Raw genomic sequence first — 19,073 nt, 5'->3', positions numbered from 1 at the left:
TAACCAGAGCTAATGGTCTATGGGACTTTATTCTTACTGCTTCAGATAACTAAGAAGAATAAGAGGCTTTTCCTGTCAATACTCGAAGCAAAGGACCTGCAGATACAATACAAAAGAATAAGAAAAGCTCAAATAAATCATCAAATGCAAAAGGTACGTAAAAAAATACTTCTAATCAATTTTCAGCGTCTACATCAAATAGTCCTAAAACTCGTCTTTCTACTTCTCCTACATTAAATACCCTAATAGCGTTATATACTATTGAATATAACATAGTTAAGGACATGAAGAAAACCAAAGCTAATATTTCTCTATATGAGGTTAGTAAGTTGAAGCAACAACAAAAATTATTACTTAATGAATTGAGTTCAATTCCTACTTCCCCATTACCATCAGCATTTGGCAACCTTTTGGTCCAAAGCTTTTTATTTCCACATTTAGGGAAAGCGCAAGTCATAGAAAAGGGACCAAGTTTTAGGGTGGACTTGGAGCCTTTGTAAAACCATGGTTCCAGTATTTAACCCAGCTACAATGTCTATCATAATGAATTTAGTGTAAGTGAGATTGTATTGAAATCCATATGCTCATGTGGATAATGTAAGTTGAAGAAACAAATTGGAAATACTCAGTAGATTTATTGAGTTTTGTGTAAGCCAAATCAAAATGGAAATCATCATTTATGTTTGAAAATGTGTTGATTTCGAATTGAGTCTAATCCATAAAAGAAAATATATCTTCTAGAGTGATAATATCCTCATTGGAGATATAACTATAGTATAAAAACATTAGTTTTAAAGAGAGTTTGTTAAGAGACAGACCATATGAAGGATGCTTACTCAAATGCTAAAGCCTCTCAAGGGAAAAAAGGGGAAAACAACAAACCTAGAGGTTGGAATGATGATCAAGCAAATGTTCACACAATAACCACACAAAAAATATGTACATTTATTTAAGGATGGATCATGATTAAATGTTCCAAGCCCTCCATTTAGGTAGATGGCACAAACATCTCTTTAGCCAAAGAGCCAACCCCTCACATATAGGTTATTGCGAGTGAAACCCCCCTAGAGTGATTTATATTGGGTAATTATATTGTCTTTCATCCATCTTGATGTTTTCAAAGTGGAAAAAATGGAGGAATTAGCTCTTAGGACCATTTTACCGACGAGACCTAGTTTGGCAACTTAGGGTCTAAAACTTTTTAGAAGCAATTTGAGGCATCAAACAACATTTTTTGGGGATAAAATTAATAGTCTATGTGCACATTGTTTAATGCTATTTTACACATAGATACCTGTCCTACGACTGAAGAATCACCTCAATTGGAGTATGTATGCAAAATTTATGTCGCTTAGAAGTTGACCTTCTTGTTTTGACCAACATAATTCAATAAGATTCTATGTCATCTCCTATTATTCATAGAAAGGGTGCTAGACATATATCATGATGAAGAATATTGTAGAAGATTCCACCTTTTAACTCTAGTTAAGAGTTGGAGTAGTCAAACTTAACCACCAGTAGGTGATTAGGTTGTGTTATAATCAGGGCACTAGGAGGAAAAGGGGTTACATTCTATTCGAGTGCATTTTTGACCATAGATGAGTAGAATAGCTTAAGAGTGGATAAAGATAGAGAATGAATAGAGAAAATTTGTGCATTGTAGTAGCCTATGGGCCACAAGGCTCACTTCTTTGTACTTGTGTCCATTTTCCATTTAGAGAAAGAGAATGGAGCAACCTCACCTTCTAGCTGATTTTTCTCTCGAAAAGATTTCCCAGGTTATATCTTGTGTCAATTGTGGGTTGTGAGTTTTATTTAGATGTTGACTATTTTCTACATAGTTATAATTTGCATGTATACACAATAAATAACAATTACATGTCCATAAATCTAAGGAGAAATAAACCCTCATAGTGTAGATTTTGGATTTTCTAATATATTTTAGTAAATCCGTTGGGACGAAATGTCCAATGGAATATCCACATCAATTTATGGATTATAAGGGGGGGTGAATAAGTGACGTGAGTCAAACAATGCATACCCAAAAACGGAAATAACGCCTTCGATCGATTTAGAGGAAGTAAAATAATTGACATATTAAAACCTCAATAGTTGTTGAACCACTTTGTGAAATGGAGAGACGTTAAAAAAAGAAAAAGAAAAAAAAGAAGAAGATAAAAATGCAAGCATGTGAACATTCATGATCCTTAACTACAAGAAAAAGACAACCATATGTGTAACTCAATAATTTGAAATGCAATTAGGTTGGAACATGGATTTCACTAATCACATTCATACTCCAACAAGAGCTACATAGTATCTAGCACCCGCCACTTACTTTAAATATAGATAAACTAAAGTTAAAAACAATGAATAACTAAAATTGCATATACCTCATCTTGTAATAGCAAAACAATTGCATTTAGGCAAAATAATGTAATAGTATTTGTTTGGGAGCTCAAAATTTGCCCAAAAAAATCAAAGTGTCATAATCTTGATAAGATTAGCTTCAAATCAAAGAGTTCGTCATTCCAAATCCAACAGTGTGAACGACACTCAAATCTGAGTTCGCATGCAAAAGTCAGAGCAAGTCAAAGTTTAGGTTTGACTTGGACATGAGGCATGATTGGATGACATGGCAAAGGTCCCAGCAAATGGAGAAGTGCCAAGTGGTAGGTTTCCATTGGGTCCCGCATATCGCATATTGGAGAAAAACAAAGGAACAAGAATCGGCCCCAACTAAACCCTGGTTGCGATATCGCAAGACACAAGAGGAACAAGAATCGATCCCCGACGAAGCCTCGGTGCGATGTGACAAAATTGCAAATCGCAGATTGAAGCAGGAGCATGAAGTAACACCCCAGCCGCCGCCAATTGCGATTTGCGATGGGGAGACTTTTGGACCTGATATTGTTATACACTATATTTTATAACCCCATCGGGTCTGTGTATCGCAGTGTATGGACTTTGATATCCGCCGAGGGAAAGCGCCGATTGCGATTGTGATGGGGTCCCTAAATGCGATGTGCTATATGTTGTGTTTTATAATCCCGATGGGTCCGCGTATCATTGAGTGCCTATTATTTGGGCTTGGGACAATCCACTGATGGTTGGAATTCACCGATTGCGACTTCCAAAAGAGCTGCGGAACTGTCACCTTTTCTGCCAGACTGACCACTTTGTATGTGACCACTCGGCCTTAACTACAAGATAGCCCTGGAAGATGGCAGGACAACGAATTTCGGTGGAACTGCCAGATTTAACTCCAAATAATGAATTTAACTGGAAATAAGTCAGATTTAGAGGAGAAAATTGTGGAAAGACTAACATAAGTCACAACTAAGGCAATTTTCGACCAAAGGGGATGAAAAAGAGGCTAGATAGCCTTTTTTGGTAATTCTGAAGTCATTGTAACAGGTTTCAGGATCAAAGGAGCACTTCTGGGCAAAAAGCCCATGGTTGCTCTGGTCAACTAGAGTGTTGATTCAATGTAAAGAGGAGAATGAAGATGGAGATGACCTTGCAGAGGTCTTCCAACCTCCATGTAATTTCTACATCAACCATTATAGTAGTGTTGTAGTTTTATTTATTCTTTGCTCTATATATGTATGGAGAAAGAGACTTGTTTAAGTACTTCAAGTGGATTGTAGTATTTTTTATGCTCTTGGAAGTTGGAGTATGGGGTCTTGAATTGAAAGCCCTTAGCTCGCTGATTGTTTCATGACTAACTATAGGTTGTCATGTGTTTAGAGTGAGTTTTTTTTCAAAATAATGTTTTCTTAAAGGGGAAACTAGCCACTCTTTTTGTTAGCACACGTATGTACTCTTTATTACTGGATAATTTTGAGCATAATGAGAAGGACTCATGCCTTTAGAGCCGATCCAAGGAGATATAGCCCAAGAGGGGTGAACTCCTTTATCAATGGTTGTTGTATTATTGATTGATGCATGCTTCCATTCAATGTTTTGGTTTCATGTTTTATATTTTCTTCATGAAACTAACTTAAGTAAACAAACATAAAATTCATGTTTTTACTTGCTATTTTGGAGTTCAAACCTTAAGCACATTTTTTATGTTCTGAATGGGGAATTAACAAAGCATTACTAATCTGCTCCATTTCAAATCAGGTTGGTATCAAAGCTTAGGTTTTCTTTGTGCGAGAATGAATTGACTGTTGTTTGCAGGTGAATGTGTTTTGAAGCTCATTGAGGAGAAGGTTTTGGAAAGGAGAGCAAGATTGTTACAATCTCTACCACGAAGTTCAACTCAAATTGAAGTAGAAGCTTCAATCAAAGCATGTCCCAAGGAGGAGAGCCTGCAAGAATGTCAGAGGATGTGAAGGCTTTTAGAAAGGCTTTCCTAGACATGGTAGAAATGGTGAAAGCCCTCTATGAAGAGAGGAATGCGAAATTCCAAGGTGAAAGCTCTAGACCTCCAAGAGGAGAATGTTCCCCAAGGGAAGAAGGTAACAAGAATGGTGATAAACCACCATCTTTTCCACAATCTTCATGTTTTTCTACAACTCTTATGCAAGATGTTAGTTTAGAAAGTCCTTCAGAGAAGGTAGATGGACAAGTTTGTACCTTTTGTCCACATGATGTGGAAGATGAAGTTCTATCAACACCCAAATTCGAGGCGTTGAAAGAAGAGAGCCAAAGAGTCCAAAAGGACACATCCATAATCAAAAGGGAGTTCGAAAACATCTTTGTATGTCGATCAAAATATGCGGCAAATGGTAAGAATTTACATGCTTCTTACTTATGTGAAACTGTTGAGGTAAATTCATTTGCATCTTTTGAAAAACATAGTAAAGGCATTGGATCGAAGCTCTTGACCAAGATGGGTTACAAGGGAGGAGGCATTGGAGTAAACCAACAAGGCATTAGAAATCCAATTGAGGCCACGGAGAGGCCTAAATATGAAGGCTTAGGCTATGTAACAAAAGAAGAATGCTCTTATAGCGAAAGCACATGGGTATCATGTTCCTTTTGCTCTAAGAAAGGACATGAGGAGGCAAGATGTTGGGATTTGCATACAGAATTGGTTCCCACTTGGTTCCTCAAGGGTAAGGAGGACTTGAAATGCAAAGCGTCTCTAAAGAGAGATGAAGAAGAAGGGAAGCTAAATTCTTCTCGCCACGCAAGTTCCTCACGCAAGCAGCGTAAGCCAAAGGACAACAAACAAAGGTATATCCATTATATTAATTTGAATGTTGTTCATAATGGAAAACAACACGCAGATTTGAATAATGTGTTGATGAATATGTTTCCATGCACCTTTTCCCTTTCAACTAACCATTGTGTAGATAAGTGCGATAAAAGGAAAGCAATCATCAAGAAGATGTTTATGTCTAATGGAATTGAGACCAAAAAAAGAAAATCTCATCCAAGGTTAAAGACAAGTGAGCCAAGAGGAACTCAAAAGAACTTTTGTACTCATTGCAATATCAATGGGCATTGGGTTGAGAAGTGTTGGAAATTGTTTCCACAACTCCATCTTGGTAAGGGAAAGAAAATCATGCAAACACTAGAAGAGGAAGAGACAAAAGAGAAAGTGGCGGAAGATGCGACCATCCCTGAAGCAGCTTCAGAAGTAGAGAAAGTTCAGATAGAGGGTTAATTTACCTAGTTGGGTAAGAAATGGGCGGACTATTTGTCTGGTTGAAGTTTGTAAATTTTTGTTTTGCACTAGTTTCACATCCCCATAGTTGGGTAACTTGTAAAAGTGATGTTCGTAAATAAATCACTTATATGCAACAATGTTTTCTTTAAGCATTACAATGCTAATTTGGCTTGTTGATAGTCGATTTGAATGGAAAATTTGGAAGTCAAGTTTATTCCATTCTGTAAAATGCATTTCTATTTGTAGTTTGAGAAAGCATTTTAAAACTTTTGTATGAGTAGTTGCATCACATTTAGTATGTTCCAAATGTGTTTAGCACTCAAGTTATACAAGTATTCACTATGTGAGGCTTGTTTTGGTTCATTTGGAAAAGTATTTTGGGGATCTTATCCTTGATAAGGATTTTGCAGATGAGCACCTTGGAATTCTTCATGGGAAGGGTGTTGCTGTGGATGGCCATAGTAACATGGACAGGCCGAGAAGAACATCAAATCTGAGTTCTTTGGTCAAGTTATATTTTAAGTTCAACTTGAGAAAAAGCTAATACATGTACAAGTCAGGGCACTTCAAACATCGATTGGATAGAGTTTGGAAAAATCAAGTAACTGAACCTTAAAATGCTGAACAATTGAAAGTAAACTTTTGGAGATCAAAAGTTTTTCAATGGGGAAGAGTGACCAGGAGCTCAAAATTTGCCAAAAAAAATCAAAGTGTCAAAATCTTGATAAGCTTAGCTTTAGATCAAAGAGCTCGTCATTCTAAATCCAGTGATGCGAACGACACTCAAATTTGAGCTCGCATGCAGAAGTTAGAGCAAGTCAAAATTCAGGTTTAACTTGGACACACGGCAGAATTGGATGACATGGCAAAGGTCCCAACGAATGGGTAGGCGCCAAGTGGTAGGTTTCCATTGGGTCCCGCATATCCCATTTCAAAGAAAAATAGAGGAACGAGACTTAGCCCCCGACGAAGCCTGGTTGCGATTGCGACATCGCAAGACAGAGGATGAACAAGAATTGGCCCCTGACGAAGCTCGGTTGCAATGCGACAAAACCCCAAATCGCAACAGAAGCATTAAGTAACACCCCAGCTACCAACGATTGCGATTTGCGATGGGGGGGCTTTCAGACCCAATAGTGTCATACGTTGTATTTTATAACCTAGACGGGTCCGTGTATCGCAATGTATGGACTTTGATATCCGCTAAGGGAAAGTGTCGATTGCAATTGCGATGGGGTGCCCAGATGCGATATGCTATATGTTGTGTTTTATAATCTCGACGGGTCCGTGTATCGCAGAGTGTCTATTGTTTGGGCATGGGACTATCTGCCAATGGTTGGACTTTGCCAATTGCGACTTGCGACAGAGCTGTGGAACCATTTCCTTTTCCATCAGATTGACCACTTTGTATGTGACCACTCGACCTTAACTGCGAGATAGGCTTGGACGATGGTAGAACCATCGATTTTGGCAGAACTGCCAGATTTAACTCCAGATACTGAATTTAACTGGCAGTAAGTTAGATTTGGAGGAGAAAATTGTAGAAAGACTGACAAAGTCATAGCTAAGGCAATTTTTGACCAAAGGGGATGAGAAAAAGGTTAGATAGCCATTTTTGGACATTCTAAACTCATTGGAACACGTTTCAGGATTAAAAGAGCACTTCTAGATAGGATTTTTGCAAAGTGAAGCCTATGGGTGCTTTGGTCAACCAATGTGTTGATTCAGTTTTAGGAGTATAAAGATGGAGATGACCTTGCAAGGGTCTTCCGACCTCCATGTACTTTCTACAGTAGCCATTACAAATGTGTTGTAGTTTTATTTCTTCTTTGTTCTATATGTGTATAGAGAAAGAGACTTGTTTAAGTACTTCAAGTGGATTATAGTACTGTTTATGCTCTTGGAAGTTGGAGTATGGGGTCTTGAATTGAGAGCCCTTAACTTGCTGATTGTTTCATGACTAACTTTAGGTTTTCATGTGTTTAGAGTGAGAGTTCTTTGCAGAAGAATATTTCCTTGAAGGGGAAACTAGCCACTTTTTTTGTCAGCACACTTATGTACTCTTCATTACTAAAGAATTTTAAGCATAATGAGAAGGGGTCATGCCTTTAGAGCTAATCCAAGGAAATGTAGCCCACGAGGGGTGAACTCCTTATCAATGGTTGTTGTGTTATTGATTAATGCATGCTTCCATTCAGTGTTTTGGTTTCATGTTTAAAGTTTTCTTAGTGAAACTAACTTAAGTAAACACATAGAATTCATGTTTTTACTTGCTATTTTGGAGATCAAACCTCAAGCACATTTTTTTATATTCTAAATGGGGAATTAACAAAGCATTACTAATCTGCTCCATTTTAGATCAATATTTGATGCATTTATTATTTATTATCTTTGTTCTTTAATGCTTACTTCTTGTTAGTAAATAAATTATTTTAATAAATATGTGTTCAAGCAATGCTACATTGTAGATGGTCCCTATCACTTGGTTTAAACATAGATAAATTAAAATAAAAAAAAAAACAATAAAGACAAAGATTTCATTGATAGTTTACATTCCATTATCTTTAAATTTAATTTTGCGTTAACTTGTTTCTAGAGTCGCCACATCGTTGTTAATATTATTTGTGGTTTTTCTTGTACAAAAAAGAGGTTTTTTGTAATGTTCTTCCATGAATATTATTTCACAAACCAAATATTTTACTTCTCAAGAGACCAAACACATATTAGTTATAAAATATTATAATGTTATTAAATAATATAATTCAATGTTGAATCCTCAATGCATATGGGATCTCCTTTATTAATATCAACACCTTCATGAAAAAAATGTAAATTTGTTCAAAATGTGCAAGCAAAAAACATAAAATGTTTCAATACTCAATAAGATAATCATGCTTGTTTGAATAAGAAAAGAAGTGCTACATAATAGTTTGTCCTTGGCCCTTTGTAAGAAATAGTGAAACTATTTCATCATTATTGCGATATAAAAAAAATAAAAAAATAGCAACTATGTTTTATAAATGTAATTGTAAACTGTATCTTTGGGGCAAGGTTGGTTTCAATTTATTTCATAGTTTTAAAAATTATTATTTAATATACATATTAACTTAAAAAATTAAGAAATAATACAATGTGTTATTTACAAATAGTTACTTCTTTAGTGCAACTTTTTGGACTTTTTGGTGGCAGAATCTGGTGGAAAAATTTGTGGTGAAAGATCATCTACCTGTACAAAAAGTTAAATCAGGAAGTCAGCTTGTTAACTAATGAATTATTTTGAAAAAGAAGTTCAGAATCCCCAACAACACAGCAAAATCAAACGAAAATGCTATAGAACCTTGTCATCTCTTAGCAAGGCATGGCACCCTGAATGCTCCTTCTCACCCTGAATGCTCTTCTCTAGAAGTTGACTCTCATACTGGGAAAGCAGTTCATTTTGTACTTTCTGCAACAAAAGCCAGGAACAGATTAAAAATAAAACAACACAACAAACAAATAAATATAGAAATATAAAAAATAAAAAAATAAAAATTATCTCAGCTGTGCCTTAGATTGTGTGTATGATGGGTTATGGATCATGATAGTTATAGTAAAATATATGTACTATACTGAGTAAAAGAAACAACAAAAATAATCATTTAAACAATAAGCTAAATGCAAGAACTTTAGATAATAGAAAGAAATTATTTTTAACATGCTCACTTCCAACAACTTTTGTTCACTGCTGGAATGTAAATAATGGGAAACTCTTTCTTTTTCTCGTTTCAGACACTCCTCGGCCTGTAGTAAAAAAGGAGATATACATTAGCTTCTTGAAAGACCCAATATTCGAATACCAACACTGGACACATGTCAACAGCACTAGCACCTATTTCACCACTGACCTTAAGCATATAATCCGGACAAGAATCTTCTAAAATCCATGATGCAGCCTTTCGAGAATAGTAAGAAGCAGTGTCATCCAACATCGCTGACTCAAAGTCATTCTCATAAGCATCCATGTTACCCATCCCAATCTCCACAAAGATGCCCAGAACATTTTTCAGCAAAGCTCGATCAATTTGCTCTCCTTCGCGTTCCCTATCAATCTGTCACATCATGAGCACAATAAGTCGTATACCCTCAGCAATAAAAAATGCTAAAATTCAAATAACCAAAGAAAGTTTTTGACATTTCAATGCAATACAAAACATACCAGAGTAATCACAGCATCCCTTACATTATTCTTAATTTCTTGGTAAACCTGCAAAATACGTGAAAAGGTTGATTTTAAAAATAGTTTATGGCTTTTAAATTTGCCAAGTGCCAGGATATCCACCCTAATTCCAAGATATTGTCATCTGAAGTTTATTAAAATCATTGGAAAAAGAGAAAAATCATAGGAAGAGAGAGAAGGCATAAACAGAGAGCTCTACACAAAATATCATCTGATGTTTACCAGATTACGGAAGCACATGAGGCCAACTTCATTTAGTGCAGGAAGAGAACGCCTTGGAATGAAGTAACGATCCAAGTAATTAAAGAAACGTGAAAGCCACCGAATCATTATTTTGTGATTTCCCCATCGCTTTACAAGTTCTCTCAACATAAACTCATCATGTTTCTCCCTCAATGCAGGTAGTACCTGAGTTAAACAACCAATATATTTCAACTATAGACCAAGATATATTCAAATATTATCTTACATCAGTGTTTCACTAAATAGAAAGCTCGTAAAATTTTCCAACTGATAACAGCAAATGCATCGCTGCGAGAGATGACAGCACAAATGCATGAAGAATGAGGGAAAGCAATTGCAAACATCGCATGTAGTGGTAGCAAATAAGAAATCTGCCACATTACACATAATTTAAAAATTCTGAATGACCAAACTAGAACTGAGTTGAGCAATCTGGCTCTAAACCGTACTTCATTCTTCAATACCAAAATGGGGATAAAACAAACACTTGCATGCATCACTAAGGCCAAAATGTTAGCTGTAAGAAAATTGAAAAATCAGAAGACCTTAGATGATTCGGAACAATGTAAACTGATGCCCAGTTCATAAATCTGCCTGTAAGCAAGATGTTGATATTCCTTTCCCCATATCAAAAAGGGAATAAATGAATGACTAGTTTGCATCAATAAGCCAAAAAGAGAGAGGTGCAAGAACTTTCCAAACAAAAAAGAAATCAGACGATTTGAAACTCTAAAATCATGCACATTGAAAATTAAGCAGAAATGTGAATCACATAAATATATCATCTTGTTTTCAGATGGATGTAACATCATGGACCTCTTAACATTAAAATTTAAAACTTAAATGAAGCTCCTAAACTCAGTATGCCACATAGATCCCACCTATTTCCAACCTTGTGAGAGCCACTGGTATAATCATACTAGGAAATCTACTAGTTGGAAAGTTTCATACTGGCTCCACGTGAATGGCTCATTTAGAATATAGCACATGAGAACTTTTACAAGATACTACATCACAGCCATATTTTCTTCAGTGGGCTTCATCAGAGTCAAAACTGCTAGAGAATTGATGCCTATAAAATGCTCGGATTACACATAGGACATTCCTGGCATCTTTGTTGGCTGTTGTTCATATTTGTCTGCAGTAAGTAGTATATGAACACCAAGCCTGTGCATTGAAAACCTTATCTTCACTTTAGAATTTTTTAACATGCATACAGACAACAATGACGAATGGAATGACATACATAACAGTAGAAAAGCTAGAATGCTAGGATAGACTATTTGAGGGAAAATTAAAGATTCATTTTTATCTCAGTGACCAATCTTGAAACAATTTTGAAAGCATAAACATTAAAGATGCAGTATGCCCTCACACATGGGAACCTCTACAAGATACTACATCACAGCCATATTTTCTTCAGTGGGCTTCATCAGAGTCAAAACTGCTAGAGAATTGATGCCTATAAAATGCTCGGATTACACATAGGACATTCCTGGCATCTTTGTTGGCTGTTGTTCATATTTGTCTGCAGTAATTAGTATATGAACACCAAGCGTGTGCATTGAAAACCTTATCTTCACTTCAGAGTTTTTTAACATGCATACAGACAACAATGACAAATGGAATGACATACATAACAGTAGAAAAGCTAGAATGCTAGGATAGACTATTTGAGGGAAAATTAAAGATTCATTTTTATCTCAGTGACCAATCTTGAAACAATTTTGAAAGCATAAACTTTAAAGATACAGTATGCCCTCACACTAATGTTCTACACCTAGCATCTAATATAATCACCCATTCTTCCAAACTACCATATGAGCAATAGAACCAAAGATCTTGAAATGGCTTACCTTTGATTTCCTTCCAGACCAAGCCTCCTCAAGTTTAACATCTTTCGCTTCTCTTGAGGGCTTCCTATTCAACACACAAACTACTTCAGGTACTACTTCCTTCCACACTATTATATACAATGCTTTTGTCGAATATTTCTCTAGACATGACTTTCCCTGCAACATACTCTTTGTCATCTTTATAACCACATTGCATTTTCTTTTAAGACTAGAGGTTTGTCTCTATATTCCTTATCTCTTGCAAACGCTAGAGAATCCATTTCATTAGAGAAGAAATTGTTGGTGTGAGTGGTAGCTTTGAAAGGTCTTTTACAGAGGATTTGTGTCTTAGCATGTGGAAGACATTATTTGCCTCTTCTACTGATTTCTACTGATTTATGTCTACTTTCCTAAGTCGAACTTGGGAAAAATACAATAATTAAAGTAAATTAATTATTGTGGACTATTGACTTACCTTTTAAAGATAAATAATTTAATTATTTAAGTAACTTATAAATAATCTCAATCATTGATCTCCAAGATGGTTCTAGAAGGGCAATTGGAATTAGGGATTTCAACTTAATGAAGATTATAAAGGAAGGCTAGCAAGGAGGTGAAAACACACGAAAAGCACAAGTTGTCTGAGCGAGCCATTATTCAGAGAAAGCGATTTTCTCTAAGTGTGAGTGGCTCAGTCGACCAATGCATAGAGAAGGAGAAGTGAGAGTGGATTTGTGCGAATCCAAGAGGGCCAAGTAGGTGGAGATTGCAGGACCTAGTTGCCAGAGGGAGACTGAATTCATTTGGAATAGGCCAAATTGCTGGAGGGTTGAGTATTCCCTAGTGCGCGTCAGTGGCATGCAAGGAGGGCACAGGTCTAGTTGTCGGCAGAGTAGTTGGGTCGAGTTCTGCGGGTAGATTTCATCTGGAGGCTAATTTACTTGAGGTTGACTTAACTTGGGCCAAATTCAGTCCGAGGAAGTCGTGTTCTAGGTTCCAAGGTTTTGTATTTTTCCTTGTATCTTTGTGGGTCAAAAAACCCATATTTTTCAGATAATGAAATGATAGAGAATTGTTGTGGGTGATTTTATTTTGCAGTGTGTGACTGATCTCTCTGTTTATTTCCACTACATATATTTAATTCTAGAATTTAATGTTGAGAAATCTATAGGGCAATAGTTAAAGATGATTTCTCTTTCTATGATAATTGCTTCCGATCTCCTTTTACTTTTTCTTACTTTATTAGCATCTTCACTTATTATTATGTTTGAATATCATCAAACAGGTACGAAAACAACTACGATGCATGGGTTCCCGAACCCGGGGGTGGGGTTCTCGAACCCGTCCCAGGTTCTCGTCCCCAAGTACCGGATTCGGGTTCGAGTGCTTCTGAGAAGAACCCATAAGAACCGGGTTCTTCTATGAAGAACCAGGTTCTTCATTAAAAAAAAATTGGGTTCTTTTGTCTTGACGGGTACGGAGAACCCTGATGATGGGTACTTGGAACCCCAAAATCAGGTTCTCTTGATTTCTTTGGGGTTCATTTTAGTTTTTATATTTTATTTTTTAATTAATTTAATGGGCTTCCCCTAATATTCTAGGTAGCTAGTTCTTCATCTTGCGAGAGGAATTGGAGTACTTATGCCTTTATCCATTTAGTAAAGAGAAATATGTTGGGCTCAAAGAAGGCAGAGAACTTAGTGTATGTTCATAGCACACTTCGTCTCATATCTCGAAAAGACTCTGGATACGAGGGTCCTTTCAAGAGATGGGACCAATATGTTAGGATATTCCGACACATAGGATATAGTTAAGTTCAACTTGGTCTAGTTTAGAGTTAGGTATAGAGTTAGGTAAAGTGTGTTTCTTTACCGTTGTACATATTGTAACTTACAATCCGACGGTCACGATATGTAGTGATCCGACGGTTCACTCTCACCTCGGTATTATCGACACTTGATTCGTGGCTTGACACCCGATTGGTCCATGAGTTCTATTTAAAGCGCATGGAGGGTCATTGTTCGGGTAATCCGTGCATGAGAGAAGCTTATGTAAATTTTCATTCTTTGATTAATAAATTGTCTGTACCCACGTTGGGACAGGCCGTGGACTGTTTCCCTCCTTGCACTCTGAGGGTTTTAACCACGTCAAAAATACTGGTGTATTGATTTGAGATCTGGTTGTGAGCGGTGTCCTCTTGGTATTCTTTCTGAGGAACTTACCCTGTAAATTCCTACATGGTATCGGAGCTATTTGAGGGCCGCGTCCGTTGGTGATCCAAATCTGAAGCCGGTAGAACTGCATGCGGCTGTCGTTTCCTAGATCTGCTGTTTCTGACTGCTTTCGGGCTGAGAGGACTGCTCTGTTGCGTTCGGAGCATCTGTTTCAGTGAGGAATCCCTTTCGTTTCACGCGAAAAGGTTTCCGGTAGCCCTAGCTGCGTCATTTTTCAGATCGGGAGGTATACAGTGTTTTTTTTGCAGTTTACTGTCATTTTCTCTCTGCTTATTTCGGTTTCGGTTTATTTAGCCTTTTTTTTTCGGATCTATACCTTTCATTTCTGCGTATGCTCTTTGCCCTGCGACTCTGTACGATCTGGGTAAATCAGAAACAGAAAGAAAGGATTTTTCTCATGCGTATGCTCTTTTCCCTGCACCTTAGTGTGATCTCGGAAAATCAGAAACATTGAGAAAAATATTTAGTTTTTCGGCTAAAAGCTAACTTTGAGATTTTTTTTTAAAATTTCTAGTTCTTTGGCTAAAGCTAACTTCGAGCCGTAAGGTTCGTTTTTCTTTGGATATTCGTGTTGGGTTTTGTGTTTTGTGTTTTGTAGGGGAAAAGAGTCTTCCCAAGGCAAGCACGCAAATCGAGGCCCCCCCTAGAATAGTAAACTCATAGAAATTTATCCCTAAACGTTGCCTTAAGAAGAACATGGGATGTGATCGGGATTAAGTTGTAGTTATGCAAAATATTTGGGTGGGCTGGGCTCAGTTGTTGTGCAAAGTGCCTAGTAAATATGAATCTGTATGTTCATTATTTTGTGTGAGAAGGCCTGATTTCACTTGCATTTAGTGTTTGTGATAGAAAAAAGCACTGCAATCAATATGCACCAAACAATAGAAAACTTTTGAGTCATAACCTTTATCGGGTTCTGCAATGTTCTTCTTTTCAAATATTTTTCACACTCCCAATGCCATGCTGCTGGTGTTGTGTATATTGTATGCCCTGGTCAAAAACTTAATTTTCCAAATGAAAAAAACGTTTAAACTTTTGTTATATGCTGTTGCAGGCCCCTGAAGGTGCAGGCAAGTTGAAGTGGATGTATTCTGGTGTGCACAAAACAAGTCCATCTCATGAATTTGAATCAGAATGTGCTAAAATGGGGAGCTCATGCAGGCCAATAGAGGTGTTGGGCTCACAAGCGCCATGAAATTTTGGCTCTCAGGAAAAAGGATTGTCTGAGACGTTGAACGTCTTTGGAGATACTAGGCAATCAAACTTGGCCCTCTTGCACATGCTGGAAGGCATAGGAATGAACGGAGACGAGGCCGGATCAGTACCAGCTTGCAACTTCAATCATGGCCCATAGCTCCTGCTTCCTGTGCTAGAGCAACAGAGGTCATGGGGATTTCAGGAGCTGCTATCATTTCCGATCTGTGATAATGATAGCAAACGTGAAAGTCCATCCTTTGACGAGTTTCTGCACGGTGGTCATGGATCTGAATATGATTTGAATCTGACAAGCTGTAGAAGGGCAGAATCATGTACTTCGCTTGTTAAAACTGAAGCAAAAGATCAGTTCTCCAGCTTGGATGCCCCAGAGGAGGGTGTGAGTTCTTCAAGCCGGGAGCCCAACTCATCTAACACTGTGAATTCTTCAGACAATTGCAACGACAAGAGATTGGGGAATATTAATGGTTACCAAGCCAATACAGCCACCCATGAACGAATTAGGAAGAGGAAGCGTTCCAAGGTCTGCAAGAACAGTGAAGAAGTGGAGAGCCAAAGGATGACTCACATTGCTGTTGAGCGCAATAGGAGAAAGCAAATGAACGAGCATTTAACAGTCCTGCGTTTCCTGATGCCGGTCTCTTTCATCCAAAGGGTACAAATTCTGCACCATTATATTGTCATTTCAATTCCTATAACTTTAAATGAAATTTATGGCTCAGGGATTTATTTGGGTCATATATGTCTTTGTTCAGGGAGACCAGGCCTCCATTATTGGAGGTGCAATTGACTTTGTGAAAGAACTGGAACAGCGCTTGCAATCTCTTCAAGCACAAGCTCAAAAGCGTAGAAAACAATGTGAACTGGAATGTGAGCTCAAAATGATTTGCAGGGTTGAACTGATACGTGTGTTTTTGTATTTAGAGAAGCATTATGATAAGTGTTTTGTTTTTTTGTGTGGTTAAGACAGCATAAAGAAAACAAGATGTAAATGAAGTTGTGACGAACCAGTGTGTTTTTTTATTCCTAATTAAGAAGTGTGCTGTTTTTTTATTCCTAATTAAGAAGTGTGCTTTTTATTCATGATTGCAATAAAAGGTTCTCCTCAGATTAATACTTATAATTTGGCTTTGTGAGATATATAACCCATTGTTTTTTTAAGTGAATATGTCCACCATTGTTTTCCCAACGTCATTTTGTTAATTTTTAACATTTCCTTATAAATGGACATTTTATCTTTGACATCACTCTGTTTGTGCTTCAATGTTCTGGTCAATTCTTTGTTAGAACAGACAACGGACCATTTAAATGATTTTATTTTGGATTTGATTTAGCAAGGTATATCTGCATACTTTTCATAATTGATGATTATAAAGCTTCAATTTCAAGTTAAATGCTTGTCTGCTTGTCTTTAGTATTTTGGTCACGGTTACTATTTACAGATTTCATTTGTTTTCTTAAGAATGAGATGCGAAATTTCACTAGAAAGATAGTGGAATTGATGAAGAAAGAAAAGCTCTTCACATGGCAAAGTGGACCCATTATATTAACACAGCTACCCTGTCTTGTTGTGATACTTGTCTTCAGTGTTGAGTCTGAAGTATGGCTTTCTGGTCTGACCCATAAGTTTATGCAGATTGAGGATGAATATGGTAACGTGGAGAAACCTTATGGAGAAAAGGGTCAGTCATATTTACAATGGACTGCAAAATGGCATTATCATTAAATACAGGCCTCCCTTGGGTGATGTGGACTGAGAATTAGGCAGGATGGTAATGTTTTCTTTGCCTCATCACAACTATAAAGCATATTTACAAGCGCTTCCGAATTTTGATTTTCCCTACATCACAGAATTTACATATACTTGGGAACATTACTATGTTCGAAACAAAGCTGCAATCTATTGCCTCAGTAGAGCAACAAAGCTGCAATCTATTGCCTCAGTAGAGCTTGAGTATTAGAAATGCGGGGGCTTCCTGTTCACGCTGCTAAAATATCGTTTTCATTACAGGTTTACGGCATTTGGATCGAGCATCCCTCGTAGGCCTACAGAGGATGTTGCTTTTGCAGTAGCCCGATTTTACCAGAGGAGATTAGAAATGCGGGGGCTTCCTGTTCACGCTGCTAAAATATCGTTTTCATTACAGGTTTACGGCATTTGGATCGAGCATCCCTCGTAGGCCTACAGAGGATGTTGCTTTTGCAGTAGCCCGATTTTACCAGAGGAGGAACATTCCAGAACTATTACATGGTGGGGTTTATTCTTATTTTGTATTGAGCTCAAGGCCATATGTATTAATATTTATGCTACTAGGGCTCATGCAGTTATATTTATGTTTTTATTTGCATGATAACCCAGGGTTTATTAAGCAACATACATCTCCCTAACCCTTAAACACATCCCAATCCTTAAACACCTGGCCTCTCTCAATAGAATAAATGAACAATCTTATTTACCATATGCTTTTTATGTTCCAATACCATGGAGGCATAAACTTTGGCCGGACAACTGGAGGTCCATTCATTGCCACCAGTTATGACTACGATGCACCAATTGACGAATATGGTATGCAAAGGTTCCCAGTGCCAAATTCTGTTCCGCAGTGAAAGTGTATATAGATATAATTAAAATTTCTTTCATTCATTGAATGTTTGATTGAATGTTTTCCGGTTCAATTATCTTAATTCCACAATGGGAATTTAGAACCATTGTTAGGTCAAAGGGGGCATCTGAAAGAGTTGCACAAAGCTATACGAAACTGCTTGACTGACTTTAAGGCATCAAATACTGTGTGGATATGCAGGCAACAATATATTCTAAATGTAGTAGCTTATGTGCTACCTTTAATTGCAACAAGGGCCTTAAGCATGTAGCAACCGTGCAATTCAATGGAAAAATTGCAACTCTTATCAGCTGCAAAGTAATAAGGTTCCGGCAACTCAAAGAACAACTCAAAGAATTCTAGTTTCTCAACCCCGGCAGGGATGGAAAAATTGCAACTCTTATCAGCTACTTGCTTGGTCTGTCAGTACCTTACCTGACTGCAAAGTAATAAGGTTCCGGCAACTCAAAGAACAACTCAAAGAATTCTAGTTTCTCAACCCCGGTAAGGACTACCGCTACTACAGTGGCTCCCTTGTTCTGCAACTCAAAGAACAACTCAAAGAATTCTAGTTTCTCAACCCCGACAGGGACTACCGCTACTACAGTGGCTCCCTTGTTCTGCAACTCAAAGAACAACTCAAAGAATTCTAGTTTCTCAACCCCGGCAGGGACTACCGCTACTACAGTGGCTCCCTTGTTCTGTCTGCTTGTTGACGCCTCCCTGAAATGGTCGGCGATTTTTATTTGGGTTCCTTTGGATTAAATGAAGGTTTGTTCTGTCTACTTGTTGACGCCTCCCTGAAATGGTCGGCGATTTTTATTTGGGTTCCTTTGGATTAAATGAAGGTTTGGATTTTTATGTGGTTGTATTAATGAGGTTTTGGCAATTTAATTTGATTTTTATTTCTTTAATTATTTATATGAGATAGTTAAATTTGATTTTTATTTCTTTAATTATTTATGAGATGTTAAGGTTGTGTTCGATATAATGCGGTTTTGGTAATTTAATTTGATTTTTAAGATAATGAGGTTTTGGTAATTTAATTTGATTTTTCTATTTTTGATTTGAATGTTATGTGTTTGATATATATATATATTTTCC

The 19,073-nt window shown here is 37.2% G+C and overlaps 1 protein-coding gene and 1 pseudogene across 2 annotated transcripts; one reads left to right on the top strand and one right to left on the bottom strand.

Moving 5' to 3' along the window:
* Positions 1 to 8,614: 8,614 nt before the first annotated feature.
* LOC149200326 (cullin-1-like) lies at positions 8,615 to 12,130 on the bottom strand. Its single transcript, XM_089402655.1, has 7 exons — positions 11,939 to 12,130; positions 10,062 to 10,247; positions 9,819 to 9,866; positions 9,508 to 9,711; positions 9,326 to 9,403; positions 8,961 to 9,068; positions 8,615 to 8,849 (listed from the first exon to the last, which is right to left on the bottom strand). The coding sequence occupies exons 1-7, from the start codon at positions 12,113 to 12,115 to the stop codon at positions 8,781 to 8,783; spliced, it is 870 nt and encodes a 289-aa protein (XP_089258781.1). The 5' UTR covers positions 12,116 to 12,130; the 3' UTR covers positions 8,615 to 8,780.
* A 2,747-nt stretch (positions 12,131 to 14,877) lies between these two features.
* Positions 14,878 to 18,791, top strand: LOC149200325 (uncharacterized; annotated as a pseudogene). Its single transcript, XR_016253663.1, has 5 exons — positions 14,878 to 14,940; positions 15,206 to 16,021; positions 16,122 to 16,236; positions 17,003 to 17,138; positions 17,378 to 18,791. The product of XR_016253663.1 is annotated as an uncharacterized LOC149200325 (transcript).
* The last annotated feature ends 282 nt before the right edge of the window (positions 18,792 to 19,073 follow it).

The sequence above is a fragment of the Pinus tabuliformis genome, chromosome 2_1 (genome assembly GCF_031772625.1).
Source record: "Pinus tabuliformis cultivar Carrire ecotype Pingquan chromosome 2_1, CPIR1, whole genome shotgun sequence".
Lineage (NCBI taxonomy): Eukaryota > Viridiplantae > Streptophyta > Pinopsida > Pinales > Pinaceae > Pinus > Pinus tabuliformis.
The sequence above is the reverse complement of the archived record's forward strand: the minus strand, read 5'-3'. Positions and strand labels throughout refer to the sequence as shown.

Excerpts from the sequence above, each read along its gene's own strand:
- LOC149200326 (XM_089402655.1), bottom strand. The coding sequence starts at position 12,115 with ATGACAAAGAGTATGTTGCAGGGAAAGTCATGTCTAGAGAAATATTCG. Across the intron at positions 10,248-11,938 it reads GGTCTGGAAGGAAATCAAAG|GTACTACCTGCATTGAGGGA; the intron begins GTAAGCCATTTC and ends TGTTTAACTCAG. Across the intron at positions 9,404-9,507 it reads GTCCGGATTATATGCTTAAG|GCCGAGGAGTGTCTGAAACG; the intron begins GTCAGTGGTGAA and ends TTTTTACTACAG.